At 44.8% G+C, this 15,405-nt stretch overlaps 1 protein-coding gene across 1 annotated transcript in view; it reads left to right on the top strand.

Annotated features, from left to right (window-relative positions):
• Nucleotides 1–1,087: 1,087 nt before the first annotated feature.
• LOC147693291 (extracellular calcium-sensing receptor-like) overlaps nucleotides 1,088–15,405 on the top strand; it is a 52,966-nt gene continuing 38,648 nt past the window's right edge. The window contains exon 1 of the mRNA XM_086935900.1: nucleotides 1,088–1,174. Within this exon, the coding sequence (XP_086792026.1) occupies nucleotides 1,088–1,174 (87 nt within the window). The remainder of the gene's footprint in view (nucleotides 1,175–15,405) is intronic.

Raw genomic sequence — 15,405 nt, 5'->3', positions numbered from 1 at the left:
TGGTGACTTTGATCTGGTATAAGCTCACATAATTATATAATATGATTATAAATGAACATGAAGCTATATGTTGTCATTTTATTTTTTGTTTCTTTGTTGTTTACAGGTTGTATTCACTACAAAATTTAATATGAGGTATTTTTCCTTCTTTTGACTTTGGTTGTTTGCACAATGCTGTAATGCATGGGGATCGCTGCCATTCCCAACGCTAGATTAGGGCTTTTAAAGTTTTGATAAATGCCACGGACCTGATGGGGCCATTTGAGGCAGGAAACACATTGCCTGTGATGAGGACACAAAGGCCCTCTCCAATATACATTAACAAGACTGTATCGTGCCCACATTACCCTGAAACACTCATCTGTCAGCGACCTTTGTGTAAGGGTGATTGTTTCCAATCCTTATTGTTTTATGTAATTAACAATACCTCTTTTATCACTCAAACATGTGTGTGTTTTTGAATGGCATACTGACTGATACCAATAACTTGTGAGGACACATCTTTGGGGTATATTCACAAGAACTTTGATAACTACCACAATAGTAGCGTAACGCAACTTTCAATATTGCAGCCTATTGCAAGAAAATAACCCTGTGACAACATGGGATTCACAACAAGGCGGTGGCATGCAATAGTCTGCCGAAACCGCGGACAATGTCTGCGATAAAACCACTTTGATGGAGATAAAAACACAAACCACAACATCCAAAAACCTGCAATGGGCCAAAGCTTGATGAGGAAATCAGCAATAAGCAACACCAGGCCTGCAACACACACCTGGCAGGTAGGAAAAATCTCCATAAAAGAAAAAACCCCCACACACAAATTGACCTACACTCAGAGGATGCGTGCAACCCCACAAGCATCCCAGATGACTAGCCTGGGACCTCGGGGACAGGGAAGGGCAAGGACAAGAAGACGAGGAAGACGAAGTTCAGTCCGTAGGCGAACAGGATCATAGTCACGGAGGTGATGGAACACCATCAACAACTCTTTGTCACCTCCAACGTGTAACTGGGCACCAAAATTGCAAGATGGTGGGACATCGTCGACAAGGTGAATCCCGTTGGAGAGCAATAGATGACAATGGACAAGGTCAAGAGGCGATCGAATGACATCAAGCGGAAGGCCAGGGAGAAACTCTCCGCCAACCAGAAGGAAGCAATGGAGACTGTAGGTGGTGGCCCAGCGCCACAGCAGGAGCTGGATGACATGGAGGAGCTGGTGTCGACAGTCATCAGTGTGGAGACTGTGGCCTGAGTTGGGGAACAGGACACTGCTCGACAAGACACTACACAACCTCAACAGGGTGAGTGACCACGAGGTACTGGAGGGACGGGTGGAGATGGGCATAATGGTACACATGCACAATCAAGCAGAGCACAGTGCACACCCACAATGACTCTGGGTTATCGCCCAGATCTACAGACTGTCAAAATGTGCAATGCCATGCTGTCTGAATGTCAACCTGTACCATGCGGCTACACACATGTGGACACATTGTAATACACCTTCTCCCCTTCACATCGCAGGGGCATCACCAACACCTTCTGCAGAGCAGTCCCAGCCACCCGGCGCATTACGGAAGGCAAAGGCACCCCGCCACGGGACGGTGACTGTGGGTGCACTGATCAGTGGCACCTTAAGCTGCTGAGCTGGTGGGCACCCTGCGATGAGGCCCCCTCCCCGCGGTATGGGCAACTCAGGTTTTGTGTGCCCTGCTGGACCATAGTGTAAGTCAGAGCCAGCGGGCCTACCGCCACGTGGTCTCTCTTCCGGGTCACAGCCTTAGTGGCACCAATTGGGCTGATCGGGTGTGCAAAAGACACACAATTGATGTACATGATGACAAACAAATCAAAACTGATCGGGTGTGCAGCCTGCGCTGTTGCCGGGTGCACTGGTATGTCTTCAGCCATGGAGTATTCAAGACCCAGCAACACAGGCGAGAACTAGTGGCCTGCGCAGCGTAGCTGCATGGTCTGGAGAATGCCATGTCTGCGGGCCCGACCCCGGGCTTGTGGCTTGCAGCGGCACATGGTGGCACATCCAGTCTACACACTGGTGGTGGAAGGCGAGCAGTGAGGCCTGGGTGTGCATGGGCGGGCATGCTCGGTGGGCGGCAGGTGCCTTTGTGATGCCTCTGCCTGGGTGTGCATAGGCGGGCATGCTCGGTGGGCGGGTGCCTTTGTGATGCCTCTGCCTGGGTGTGCATGGGCAGGCAGGCACTGTTGTCTTGAGCGAGTGTGTGTACTGTGCCAGTCATGTATTTGGACTATGTTTCAGATGATGGATCTGACTCAGAAGTGTGACCTAATGGATTGCACTACATGCCGGCAAGTGGTTTGGAAACACACCAGTGGCAGCAGGTGAGCTATGTGTCCTAGTTGTACAGCGGCGGCTCTCTCTCTTTCCCCTTCTCTTCCTTTCTCTCTCTCTCTCACCCTCTCTTCTTTTCTCTTTCTCTCTCTCCCTCTAATCATCTCTCTCTCTCTCCCCCTCTCTTCTTCTCTCTCTCTCCTCTCTTCTTCTCTCTCCCTCCCTCGTCTTCTCTCTCTCTCCCTCCCTCTTCTTCTCTCTCTCTCTCTCCATCTCTTTATGTCTCTCTCTCTCTCGCGCTCTTTTTTTTCTCTCTCTCTCTCCCTCTCTTCGTCTCTCTCTCTTTCTCCCCCTCTCTTCTTCTCTCCCTTTTCTTCTTCTCTCCCTCTCCCACCTTCTCTTCTCTCTCTCTCTCTCGCTCTCCCTCTCATCTTCTCTCTCTCTCTCCTTCTATCTCTCTCTCTCTCTCTCTCTCCTTTGCTCTCTCTCTGTCCTTTGATGTGCGCAGGACACACCTTCTCATCATGTTTTTTGGCTTGCAGGCTGTGACCTACGGAGTTTCCCACGGGGAGCTGAATTGTGTCTTCATTTGATTTCGGTGTTCATTTTAATAAAGTATTTTTTGTTGCTTCCGAAGTGAATGTCTGATGCTCATTTCTGTGTCGACAAATGCATTTCAACTGTTGTGATTGTGTGACAGCATGCAGAATAATTTTAACATTTTTTTGTGTAGCTGATGTGGCATGTCTTTATTTGGGGGTGTACCAGGGAGGGGTGGTCCGTGGGGTGGTGTCATTGGCTGTTGTGGCCCTCTTGGGTGGCCGGGCCGCATGATGTGTGGCTCCATGGCAAGTGTTGCACTTCGGTTGTGGCCCTGGGCTGGTCTCCCTTTTGTGGTGCTGGCTGCCATCCGACTTAATACCAGGTCAGAGCAGGTGTAGATTTCCTGGTGCTAACGCGCCTTATCACCGGCTTGTGTGTTCTTATCGCCCGATCTGTCTGGTCATTGAGAATGTTGAGTTGTGGTGTTGTCTCGGCTTTTGGCACAGGAACGCTGTTGGTAATGGCTATTTTGCAGGGTTATCCCTAAACTCTTTGCTTTTTCCCCCTATTTTTTCCTCACCTGTGTGTGTTGGTTTTAGGACTCCAGGCACCTTCCCACTGCCAATCATTTAAAAAGCGCATATGCTCTTTATGTAAAGTGTGTTATTGATTGGTGTTTCCATGTTTGGCCTATTTGATTTATATCTCAGTCCCTAGTAAAGTGCACTGAGAGTGCCAGGCCCTATAAATCAAATGCTTTTGGTGGACTGCAGCACTGGATTGTGGCACCCACGCAAACAGCCCGTAAAGTGTAACTCTGGCCTGCCATTGGAGAGCCGGTGTGCAGCCTCGGGCTGCCTTGTCGACTTGGTAAGTGTGCCCACTTACCAGTCCCTAAACCTTCCCTTTTCTACATGTTAGTCACTCCTAAGGTAGGACCAAGGTACCCCTGTGGGCAGTGTGTATTGTATGTGAAAGGTAGGACATGCCCTGGTGTGTGTGGCATGACCTGAAAGGGAATTAGAGCCTACTTCATTTTTATTGCGAGGCTAACTGTTCCCCATAGGCAAGAATTGGCATTTTGATTATAACATCCCATAATCCTAACTGATCCAGGGGACATGGTAGAAATTCGAGTTTATTATGCCTGAGCTCAGAATGATAAAATACACCTTTTAGTGAAGATGGTTTTAACATTCTGTGTTTGAAAATACCACTTTTAAAAAGTAGGTATTTTCTTACCTAATCATCCAGCCTGCCTCTGCTAGCTTGTGTATTGTCTGTCTGGTTTGTGAGTGACAGGTGCTGGGGGAGACTCCAGGAGACAGGGTTAGTCAGCACAAGGCTGAATATACCAATCTGCACATAGATGAGCGGGAGGAGTCGCACCTGGGTCCAAATAGGGCTGTGCCTGCTTTCCACAATGCTGGCTCCACCTGGTGCGGTACGTCTGATGACCCTGGCCTACACTGACAAAGGAAGAAGGTGCACACTGGCACAATACACCCAGAACTGGTTTGAACTAGGTACAGGACCCTCTGCCTTCAGAGGACAAAGGATTTAGTGGTATAAATATTGGGGGCCCCGACCTCAGAACTTTAGATTACTTCTGAACTAAGGAACCTGGCAGGCAGAAGGACCGGGAAAGCTAGAGGAGGAGTACTGCCCTTATGCTGCATTTTGTGGGGTTGGTCTGCAGTGGTTGCATCTGTCTTGGATAGGGAAAGGACCAGACTGTGCTTTCAACATCCTGCTGTCAAAGTTTTCCCCAAGGGCTTGTAGTAGAGCTTGCCTCCTGTTGGAAGTCTCAGGGATAGAAAAGATTTCAGAGAACTCGCTGGGATCAAGAAGACTGCCGAGAAGAAGAGCTGGAGAAGCTGTCAAGAGGAACTACCACTTTGCTGCATTCTTTGCAGTGTTGGCCTGCAGTGGCTGCTTCTGCCTTGGGCAGTGAAGGAACCGAACTTTCTGCAATATACTATTGTGAGTGTCTCCTAGGGCTTGAGGTAGAGCTTGCCCCTAGTTCATGAAGTCTCAGGAACAGCACAGACTTCAAGCCTGATGTGTCTACGACGCCGCTGCCAACTCCTTGTCCTGAAGGCACCGCAGATGGCACCGCCGCAACACAACCCTGGTCTCACCGATGACACCTGCTGATGCCACCACTGAGCCGTTGCTTGCACTGTGACCTGTGGGCACCGCACCGCCTCCCTCCACAACGACGCCTTGTTTTCCCCGACAATGCCGCTCCACGCCGGACTCAACGCCACTGCTTGCACCGTGGTTCGAGGGCACCACTCGTTAATTTACACGACGCACCGCCCTTATCCTGCACCGCAGCCTTGGTCTACCAACGCCGGTGCCATTGACTCCAGTTCGTCAGCCAACTGCACCAGTGACCTGCCAGCACCTTAACAAGCTCCGCCTTCATCTCACACCACGACCCTGGTCTCACCCACAACGCCATCAGACACCGCCCGACCGCCTGCTGCACTTCGCACCGCAGCACCCGACTCCTGCCAACACCAGCTCCCCTGATTCCATCAGAGAGGAGATTGACCTGCAACGTGTGTGACAAAGAGAGGTCATTGACGACCAGCATTTCTGAAATGTACTGAGGTCAGCCAGAACACTTTGGATTTGTTTGTTCACAATGCAGTGATAGCCCCTGACGGTATGTTACTGTTACATCGCAACTTTTACATCGGAATGCTGTTACAACGCAGCTTTTACAACGCTGGTTCCATTACATTGGATGCCATTACAACGCAGGACATTACATAGCAGATGCTATTACAACGCATACCATTACATCGTAAGTATTGGTAAGTATATAATTTTTTTTATTTTATTTAATATTATATAATTAATTTAATTAATATTAATTATAAATAAATATATTTATTTATGTTTTTTAATATTATAAATTAAATATATTAATTTAAGTAATTTTTTAAATAAGTATGAGTATAGGAGTATATGTTTTGGGGTACTGAGGTATATGTTTTGGGGTGTTTGGGTATTTTTTGGTTTTAGGGCTGGGTTTGGGTTTTTGGGTACAGGGGTATTTTTAGGTTTTAGGGCTGGGTTTGGGTTTTGGGGTACAGGGGTATTTTTAGGTTTTAGGGCTGGGTTTGGGTTTTGGGGTACAGGGGTATTTTTAGGTTTTAGGGCTGGGTTTGGGTTTTGGGGTACAGGGGTATTTTTAGGTTTTAGGGTTGGGTTTGGGTTTTGGGGTACAGGGGTATTTTTAGGTTTTAGGGCAGGGTTTGGGTTTTGGGGTACAGGGGTATTTTTAGGTTTTAGGGCTGGGTTTGGGTTTTTGGGTACAGGGGTATTTTTAGGTTTTAGGGCTGGGTTTGGGTTTTGGGGTACAGGGGTATTTTTAGGTTTTAGGGCTGGGTTTGGGTTTTGGGGTACAGGGGTATTTTTAGGTTTTAGGGCTGGGTTTGGGTTTTGGGGTACAGGGGTATTTTTAGGTTTTAGGGCTGGGTTTGGGTTTTGGGGTACAGGGGTATTTTTAGGTTTTAGGGCTGGGTTTGGGTTTTGGGGTACAGGGGTATTTTTAGGTTTTAGGGCTGGGCTTGGGTTTTGGGGTACAGGGGTATTTTTAGGTTTTAGGGCAGGGTTTGGGTTTTGGGGTACAGGGGTATTTTTAGGTTTTAGGGCAGGGTTTGGGTTTTGGGGTACAGGGATATTTTTAGGTTTTAGGGCTGGGTTTGGGTTTTGAGGTACAGGGGTGTTTTTAGGGTTTATTATTTTTAAAGTATGACTTTAATTAAAATAAATTAATTAAATTAATTGAATTTAATTTAATTTATTAAATTATATTAATTACAGTTTTAAGTTTTATTCAATTATATTAATTAAATTAAATAAATTAAATACAAATAATTACAATTATAAAATTAATTAAATTAAATTAATTAAATTATATTAAAATAATTAAATTACATTAATTCCATTTTTAAATTTAATGAGACTAAATTAAATAAATTAAATTAATTACAGTTTTTAAATTAATTTCATTATATTAGTTAAATTAAATTAATTAAATTAACTTAATTACTTTTTTTAAAAATAGATATACTTACCTATACTTACGATGTAATGGTATGCGTTGTAATAGCATCTGCTATGTAATGTCCTGCGTTGTAATGGCATCCGATGTAATGGAACCTGCGTTGTAAAAGTTGCGATGTTACAGCATGCGTTGTAAAATAACACGTTGTAACATCATAGATCCGCACCTGACGGAGCTATCGACATCAAGGAACTGTGTTTTCAACATATCTTTGCAATTTAAAGACGTCTTGAGAAGTAACAATTTTTGTAGTACTGTATTGTAGATTTTTATCATATTTTGTCTTGTTTTAATTATTTAAAATATTGGATATTTTTCTAAACTGGTGTCATGCCCTTTTGTAGTGCTTACACTGTATTACTGTTGGTTATGTGCAAATGCTTTACATACTGCCTCTAGAATAAGCCTGACTGCTTGTGCCAAGCTACCAAGGGGGTGAGCAGGGGTTATTTTAGAAGTGTAACTCCCTTATCCTGACTAGGAAAAAGGGTCCCTACCTGAACAAATGTGCAAACCCTTGCCAACCAGAGACCCCCATTTCTAAAAAACGCTCACTCTGCATCTCATTAGCGATAGTTGCGGAGATCCTCTGTGGTGATGTTGTTTGTGGCTGCTATTTTGGGATAAACGTGTGCTGTGGGCTGTTAGTACCAGCTTGTGAATGGGGAGGTGAATTGATCACAACTTTGGCTGCGATAAAGTGCTGTTAGTTCTGCAATAGCTCCTCGTGCACATGGTCCTTTGTCTTTTCATCATCATGTCGCTAAGTGATCCCCTTTTTTCATATTGGTTAAAAAATGTCCTTATTTTGTACATTCTTTTTACCATGAGCATAAGATGATAAGCCACTGTCCTGAATAGAACAATGAACTTTTTTCCATCTAAGGGTCAAACCACTGACTACATCTACCTCAACTGACTTTTTCTGTGGCACCACTTTTTCTGAATGTTTTTCCATGGGACAAAACGAGGCTTCTGCTCTCTATGAATCCCTGATTTTATCTGAGAAGGGTGAAGCACCTTTGGGCTCCCTCTATTGTGGCGGTATGACTTTTGCAGTAGACCGTGCATATTGTATTTGGCACTATATATTGAGTCCTGCTGGTGACACGGCTCTCGTGCTATCTCACATAATTGCAAGAAGTGATTACAAATCAAGATAAACCGTATGTTGTCATTTTATTTTATGTTTCTTCATGGTTTACCAGGTTTTACTTTTTACAGAATTTCATGCAAGCTGTTTTGTCTTGTTTTACCTTTGGTTGTTTTGCATAATGTTGTAAGACATGGTGATTGATGCAATTTACAACATTGGATTAGATCTTTTTAAAGTCCTGATGTTAATGCATGTAATACTCCCTGTTCCAAGGTTATTCAGCAATCTCTTCAGCCTACCAGGTGGCCAAACACCACAACTTTTTCATGGGTACCTGATTGCAAAATCCAGTTGTGGAGAAGGTGTAATCACCAATAAAATGGAAAATTTGTTGGCTGCATGTAGTCTATCTGAAACTATGAGGACTCTCAATGGCGGCCTATTTTATGGAATTGAGTTCTGGGTATACCTAGGAGAACTGCATGCAAATTGACCCTAAGTCACGCCTCGTTGGCCTTAAGCTTATGAGAAAGTTCAGTGGTTCACTCACATGCTCAATCAAATTTACTTCAAAGTGGAACGGGGAGGCCATTGAATAAGATATGCATAGCTTCCTAAGTTTGTATTGAATGAACCCTGATTGTATCACCCATTTTCCCCCTACATCGATCATGTATGACTGAGCAATATGTGACACCATTATCAGGGGTCAAGTAGGGAACCAATAAGAGGTAGGCTTGCAAAGGAAAAAATCATTACTGATGCTCAAGTATCAATGAAAGGGCCAAATGAAAAATAGAAAGTTAGAATTGGCTTTTTCAGCGGGTTCTCCCCCAGTCTTTTTACTTTTTGGCCTCCTGTTTTTGGTGGTTTTAGGACTCTGGGCACGTTACCACTGCTATTCAGTGCAAAAGTGCATATGCTCTTCCTGTACATTGTGTTATGGATTGGTATTTCCATGATTGGGAAGAAGCTCCCCCGCCTAGGAGGAGAACGCCCCTGAGCACAACGTTAGATTGACCAAGTGGTCTGATTCAATAGGCTGAAGTAATCAACAGTTTATGTTCAAATTGGAAATATTCAACTTTCCATTTCTATTTTGAGCATGTATCTCTTTTTGAAGCAGTTCGCAGTGAATGTAATCCACATCCAATTCAATGCATTAAGCTATATACAGTTTCACACATCCCAATGCATTTCGGGCGGAGCCCATCATCAGGGGATTACTCTACAAAAAAACACAAAAAACCAAACTGTAATGGCATGGATATACTGTGATACGCCAATTAATATAGAGACCGGTTTTAAAAAAAGGGCATCAGGGTGAAGCGAAAGGTGGAACAAACGAGGTGTAGCCCCGGAGCGGGGATAGCGGAAGGTAACACAAGTAGAAGTTAGGAATATCGAACCCGGTTAGGAGAAAATGATTGAAGTGGCAGATAGAAACCAAACCCGTGCTCAAAGGATCGATGTGTTCATAAGCGGGTACTCGGTAAAGCAACCGTGAAGTAAACCGCGGTGCGTGCCAGAGTCAGAGGGTGGAGTGAGCATGCAAGTAAGAACAGTGACGGGGTCCCAAGTAGGGTACTTACTCGTGTGAAAACTCCGTGGGGACTCCGCGGAGTTCCGTGACGGTCAACAGTGAGATAGTGCCAAATCAGACTAAAGAACCGTGAAGCGGGTGCTGAACAGCGAAAAAGGACTTAGCGACCAAGGAAAATAGTAATAGACTAGCATAGAGGTGTGGGCGCCATATTGGAAGGTGTAAAAGCTGACAGCATGTAAGAAAAAGTAAACAACAAATAAGAAATCCACTTGATGTACAAAGAGTACAGAATTATAAATAACAAAGGAACTCAATACGGTCATTAAGCCCGAAGGGGGCCATCGTGGAAAGGTAGCGGATCCAAAAGTTCTCGCGTTTTAACAAATGGTTCTTGTTGTTCGTGGTGATTGGTACTTGTTCCAGTATCTGGTATTTTAGTTGAGCCACTGTATGTCTATTATCAATAAAGTGGGTGGCCACTGTAGACTTTAAATTCTGAGTTCGGATGTTGCTCTTATGTTCCAAGATCCTCACGCGGATCTTTCTTTCGGTGTGGCCGACATAACACTTGCCACAAGGGCATTTTAAGACATAGACCACATTCTTGCTGTTGCACGTGGCATTCACTCTGAGTTTGATAACATTGCCTTTCATAGGATGGTTGATGGAATTACCAAGGATGCAATTATTGCAATTGCTGCAATTGTGACAGGGTTTGAGACCCGTGTAAATAACGTTGGTCTTGGGTCCACTGGTTTGACTCAGGATTTCCTTAAGATTCTTGCCCCTGGTGAATGCAAATATGGGGAGCTCATTAAACAGTCCCTTAAAGTCTGGTTCCAAAGCTAAAATGGGCCAATGTTTGCGGATGATTCTTTGAAAACAATTAGATGCTTTGGAGTATTGAGAAACGACCACCAAACGTTCGGAGGGTGTCTTCAACTTGGGTTGCAATAGAGAGGCTCTGGTGCATTTCTGGTAGCTAAATCTAGTATCGGATTAGGGTATCCGCGAGCACGTAGACGTTCTAAAACAGTCTTAATTTGCACTTTGCTTTCCTCTTCGTTGGAGACTATTCTTTTGACACGTAGTATCTGGGCATAAGGTAAGTTGTTTTTTAATCCCATGCGATGGAAGCTATGGTAATGTAAGGTTGAGTTCCTGTCAGTAGGTTTACAAAAGATGGTAGTGGACCATTCTCCGGGTTCTCTCAGAATTTTTACATCCAGGTAATGGACACAATGTTCACCCCGTCACTGTTCTTACTTGCATGCTCACTCCACCCTCTGACTCTGGCACGCACCGCGGTTTACTTCACGGTTGCTTTACCGAGTACCCGCTTATGAACACATCGATCCTTTGAGCACGGGTTTGGTTTCTATCTGCCACTTCAATCATTTTCTCCTAACCGGGTTCGATATTCCTAACTTCTAATTGTGTTACCTTCCGCTATCCCCGCTCCGGGGCTTCACCTCGTTTGTTCCACCTTTCGCTTCACCCTGATGCCCTTTTTTTAAAACAGGTCTCTATATTAATTGGCGTATCACAGTATATCCATGCCATTACAGTTTGGTTTTTTGTGTTTTTTTGTAGAGTAATCCCCTAATGATGGGCTCCGCCCGAAATGCATTGGGATGTGTGAAACTGTATATAGCTTAATGCATTGAATTGGATGTGGATTACATTCACTGCGAACTGCTTCAAAAAGAGATACATGCTCAAAATAGAAATGGAAAGTTGAATATTTCCAATTTGAACATAAACTGTTGATTACTTCAGCCTATTGAATCAGACCACTTGGTCAATCTAACGTTGTGCTCAGGGGGGTTCTCCTCCTAGGCGGGGGAGCTTCTTCCCAGTTATTCTCTCCACACTGCCGGGCCAGACAGTGTTTTCCCCAAGCAGCACACGACAATTCATTACAAGTTTATCACTTTAGAATACATTTGCTGTGCGAGATCCTTCTCTTCTTTCATTTCCATGATTGGCACATTTGGTTTTCTGGTAAGTCTCTAGTAAAGTGCACTGAGGGTGCCAGGGCCTGTAAATCAAATGCTGCTAGTGAGCCTGCATTCTGTCCATCAATTGTTGTTTTTGCATTAATCACCCCAAGAGGGATGGGTATGCCCCAACGTGGGTCCAGTGCTCTCCATGCCACTGGAATTAAGCTATCCTGGTTGATGAGGGGTGAAACACTGAAAGTGGTCCTAGGATGCTTGTTTCCAGCCCAGGGAGGACCTGGCTTGGCAGGCCAGGCTGGACTGTTCCCATTTGGTGCAGGGTCAAGACTGATTTTCATATGGCTGGGTTAAAACTGGAATGGCATGGTGAGCAAAAATAATTATGGATTTAGGCACAGATCTGTGGTGAATGTATGACACTGTTCTGAATTCTATCGTTCAATTGTTCATTTTGCTAGTGAGCCAGCAGCACTGATTGTGCCACCCATACAAGCAGCCCTGAAAAGACATCTCAGACCAGCTACTGCAGTGTCTGTGTGCATTTTGAAACTGCCATACCGGCCTGGCAAGTGCACCCACTAATCTGTCCTTTTCTTACACGTATGTCACCCCTCTCGTAGGGTCAAGGTACCCCTGTGGGCAGGGTGCTGTGTATTTTAAAAGTGGGAGTGTTTGATATGTCCTGGTGGTGAATTTCATTTTTCACCACTTCAAGGCTATCTGTCCCATAGGATAGAATTGGAGTTTGCTTATAACATCTATAAACATAAATTGCCATTGGGGCAAGATAGGGAAATAGAGTTTGGTATTACTGGACTCAGAATTTAAGAATGCAACTTTTAGTAAAGATGATTTTTATGTTCTGTGTTTGAATGAAAATACCACTTTTAGAAAGTAGAGATTTACTTGCTTGGCCATCCTGTGTGCCTCTGCTGATTTGTGAGTTGACTATCTGGTTTTGGAGTTACAGAGACAGGGGTTGTGAATTCTCTTCAGACAGCTAGTGGGGGCAGTTGAAGTGTGCCCTGCCTTTCCTGGGATGAGTCAGGGCTGGGCTGAATATACATGGGCTGCATTTACAGTAATGGGAGGATATTTCTCTGCACTTGAATATGCCTGGTCTGCCCTGAACCATGCTGTCTACACCTCCTGCCAGGAAGCTGCACCAGTGAAGACAGAACTGGTTTGGACTTGGCTCAGAGTCCCTCCGCCACAAGAGAACAAAGGATTTAGTGGTGTAAGTATTGGAGCCAAACTCCAGAACTGTAGATTACTGCTGAACTGCGGAACCTGCCAGGATGAATGGCTGGAAAAGCTGTCAGGAGGAACTGCCACTTTGCTGTGTGCTTTGCTGTGTTGGCCTGCTGCTTGCTGCTTCTGTTTTGGGAAGGGGAAGGGCTGGATTGTACTTTTATCATCCTGCTGTTAGAGTGTGTTCCAAGGGCTTGAGGTAGAGCTTGCATCCTGTTGGAAGTGTCAGGTAGATAAAAGACTTCAGAGAACTATTTTGTACCAAGAAGACAGCCAAGAAGAATAGCTGGAGAAGCTGTGAGGAGTAACTACCAATCTGCTAAGTGCTTTGCTCTGTTGGCCTGCAGTGGCTGCCTCTGTCTTGGGCACTAAAAGGACAGACTGGACTGAACCTTCTACAACTTCTTGGTGTGCGTTTCTCCAGGGGCTTGATGTAGAGCTTGCCCCCTGTTCAAGAAGTCTCAGGAACAGCAAAGGCTTCAAGTTTCATCCGCTCTCCGCACTGAGAACTGTGTTTGGTGCTGCAACAGAAGAAAAAGCAACTCAACACCATCATTGATGCTGTGGCCAATTCTGTGACCTAAAGGCACTGCAGAGGGCACTGCTGCACTTCACACAGCATCCCTGGTCTCACCACCTCCACCTCCCAACGCCACTACAAATCCACTGCTTGCACTGCGACCTGATGGCACTGCACTTTGCATCGCCTTGCTTCACGCTGCTGCCCTGGTATCCCCGACACCCCTGCTCCATGCCAACATTGATGCAGCTGCTTGCCCCATGGTTCAAGGACACCGCTCGTAAGTCACACGAAACACCATCCTCATTCCGCACCACAGCTTTGGCCTTCCGACGCTGGTGCCATTGACTCCAGTTTATCAGTCGACGACAGCGCTTCAGAAGGGCTGCCGCTGCTGTTTGCACCTTAACCTGCCAGCACTGTGACAAGCACCGCATCACTTTGCACCCTATGCCTGGGCTCACCGACGCCTCTGGATGACCATCACCGAGCCGCCGCCTGCACCGCAACCTGAGGGCACTGCATCCACACTGGTACACTTCGCACCACAACCCCGACGTCACACGATGTGCAATGCGTGTGACTTTAACTGGCAAACGACTCCTGCAATGACTTCCTTTGGCTCATCGAAGCTCCACACGAGTTTGCTGATGACCTACATTTCTAAAGGTGCTGTTTAAAGTGGCAGGTCTTCCCGACACAGTAGCTGGCCCAGTCAGCCTAAACCGTTTGGATTTGTTCTTCACAATGCATTGGTAGCCGCGGTTTAAGCTACCAGCTTCCAGGAATTAGATTTTTCAAGTATTCTTGCAAAGTATATATTTATAAGTACTTTTTTGTGGATTTCTATTGATTTGGTCTTGTTTTAGGTACATGAAATATTGGATATTTTTTCTAAAACTGGTGTGGTATCAGTTTGTAGTGTTTTCACTGTATTACTGTTGATTATGTGCAAATCCTTTACAAACTGCCTCTAGGATAAGCCTGACTGCTCGTGCTAAGATACCAAGGGGGTGAGCAGGGGTTATTTTAGGAGTGTAACTCTTTTACCCCTGACTAGCAAGAAGGTTCCCTACTTGGACAAAGGTACCTACCTCTGCAAACTAGAAACCCCCATTTCTAACACAGAGTGAAAGGGTAAGATTGAAATCCGGGATCTAGTGGTTGTGCAGCATAGGAATCCTATAGGAAAACCCCTGATCAGTAAGATCAATAAAAGAGACCATGATCTCTACAATGAAGGAGTGTGAGCGGGGAACTGGAAATGTCTTGAAAGAGTCAACACCCATGCTATCTGAACCTGTGGGATGAAGACTCAACAGGGTAGCAAAGGGGCCTAACAGAAGCCGAGCCTGTAGCCCTGCTAAGAACAATGGTCCCTAAAGGTCCCCCACTGTGATCACGATGTGATAGGATGTGATAAGACCTGTGAGAATCACAACAATTGCAGGTGGAATATGTCAGTTACATTGTGCAGGTATGATGGTGATAGGCTTGTCTCAGTGAGCTCATGACTGTGTTCCGGGTCTTGCGTTATCATGAGGGCCTGAGGGCATAGGATGAACTAAGGAAAGCACTTTCACCATCTTTATTATAACTTCCTGGTAAATCAAGGTGATGTATACTGAAAATGTCTGGGAAATTGCAGTCCTTCTGTAATGCTATCATTGGTTTCAACATATTTTGTGTATTAACTGATTCACCCACAAATTGCTGTATCCATTATCTTGGATGATACTAATTCTTTTTTATATTTATGCTGTAAGGTATGGAGACTTAATGATGGATTCCAAAACTAAAGAATGTCATCCTAAAGAAATCAGCTAGACAAAAGTCATAATGAACAAAAAAATATTTTAAAAAACACAGCATATTGAATGGAAACAACAGGACTGTGTTTAATTCCCAGGTGCTGGCTTTGAATCCCAGGTCCAATATAAAAATAAAAAAATCTTACAGTTCACAGACTGTTGGAAATTGTAACAACATTTTTTTAAGGAATAAAAAAAATAAACAAAAAAGGTCACAGTATCCTATTTTTGTATACCACAACCCAATTGTAATAAAACAGAGGTCTACATAAC

This window comes from Lissotriton vulgaris, chromosome 8 (genome assembly GCF_964263255.1).
Source record: "Lissotriton vulgaris chromosome 8, aLisVul1.2, whole genome shotgun sequence".
In the NCBI taxonomy this organism is placed as follows: Eukaryota; Metazoa; Chordata; class Amphibia; order Caudata; family Salamandridae; genus Lissotriton; species Lissotriton vulgaris.
The sequence above is the reverse complement of the archived record's forward strand: the minus strand, read 5'-3'. Positions and strand labels throughout refer to the sequence as shown.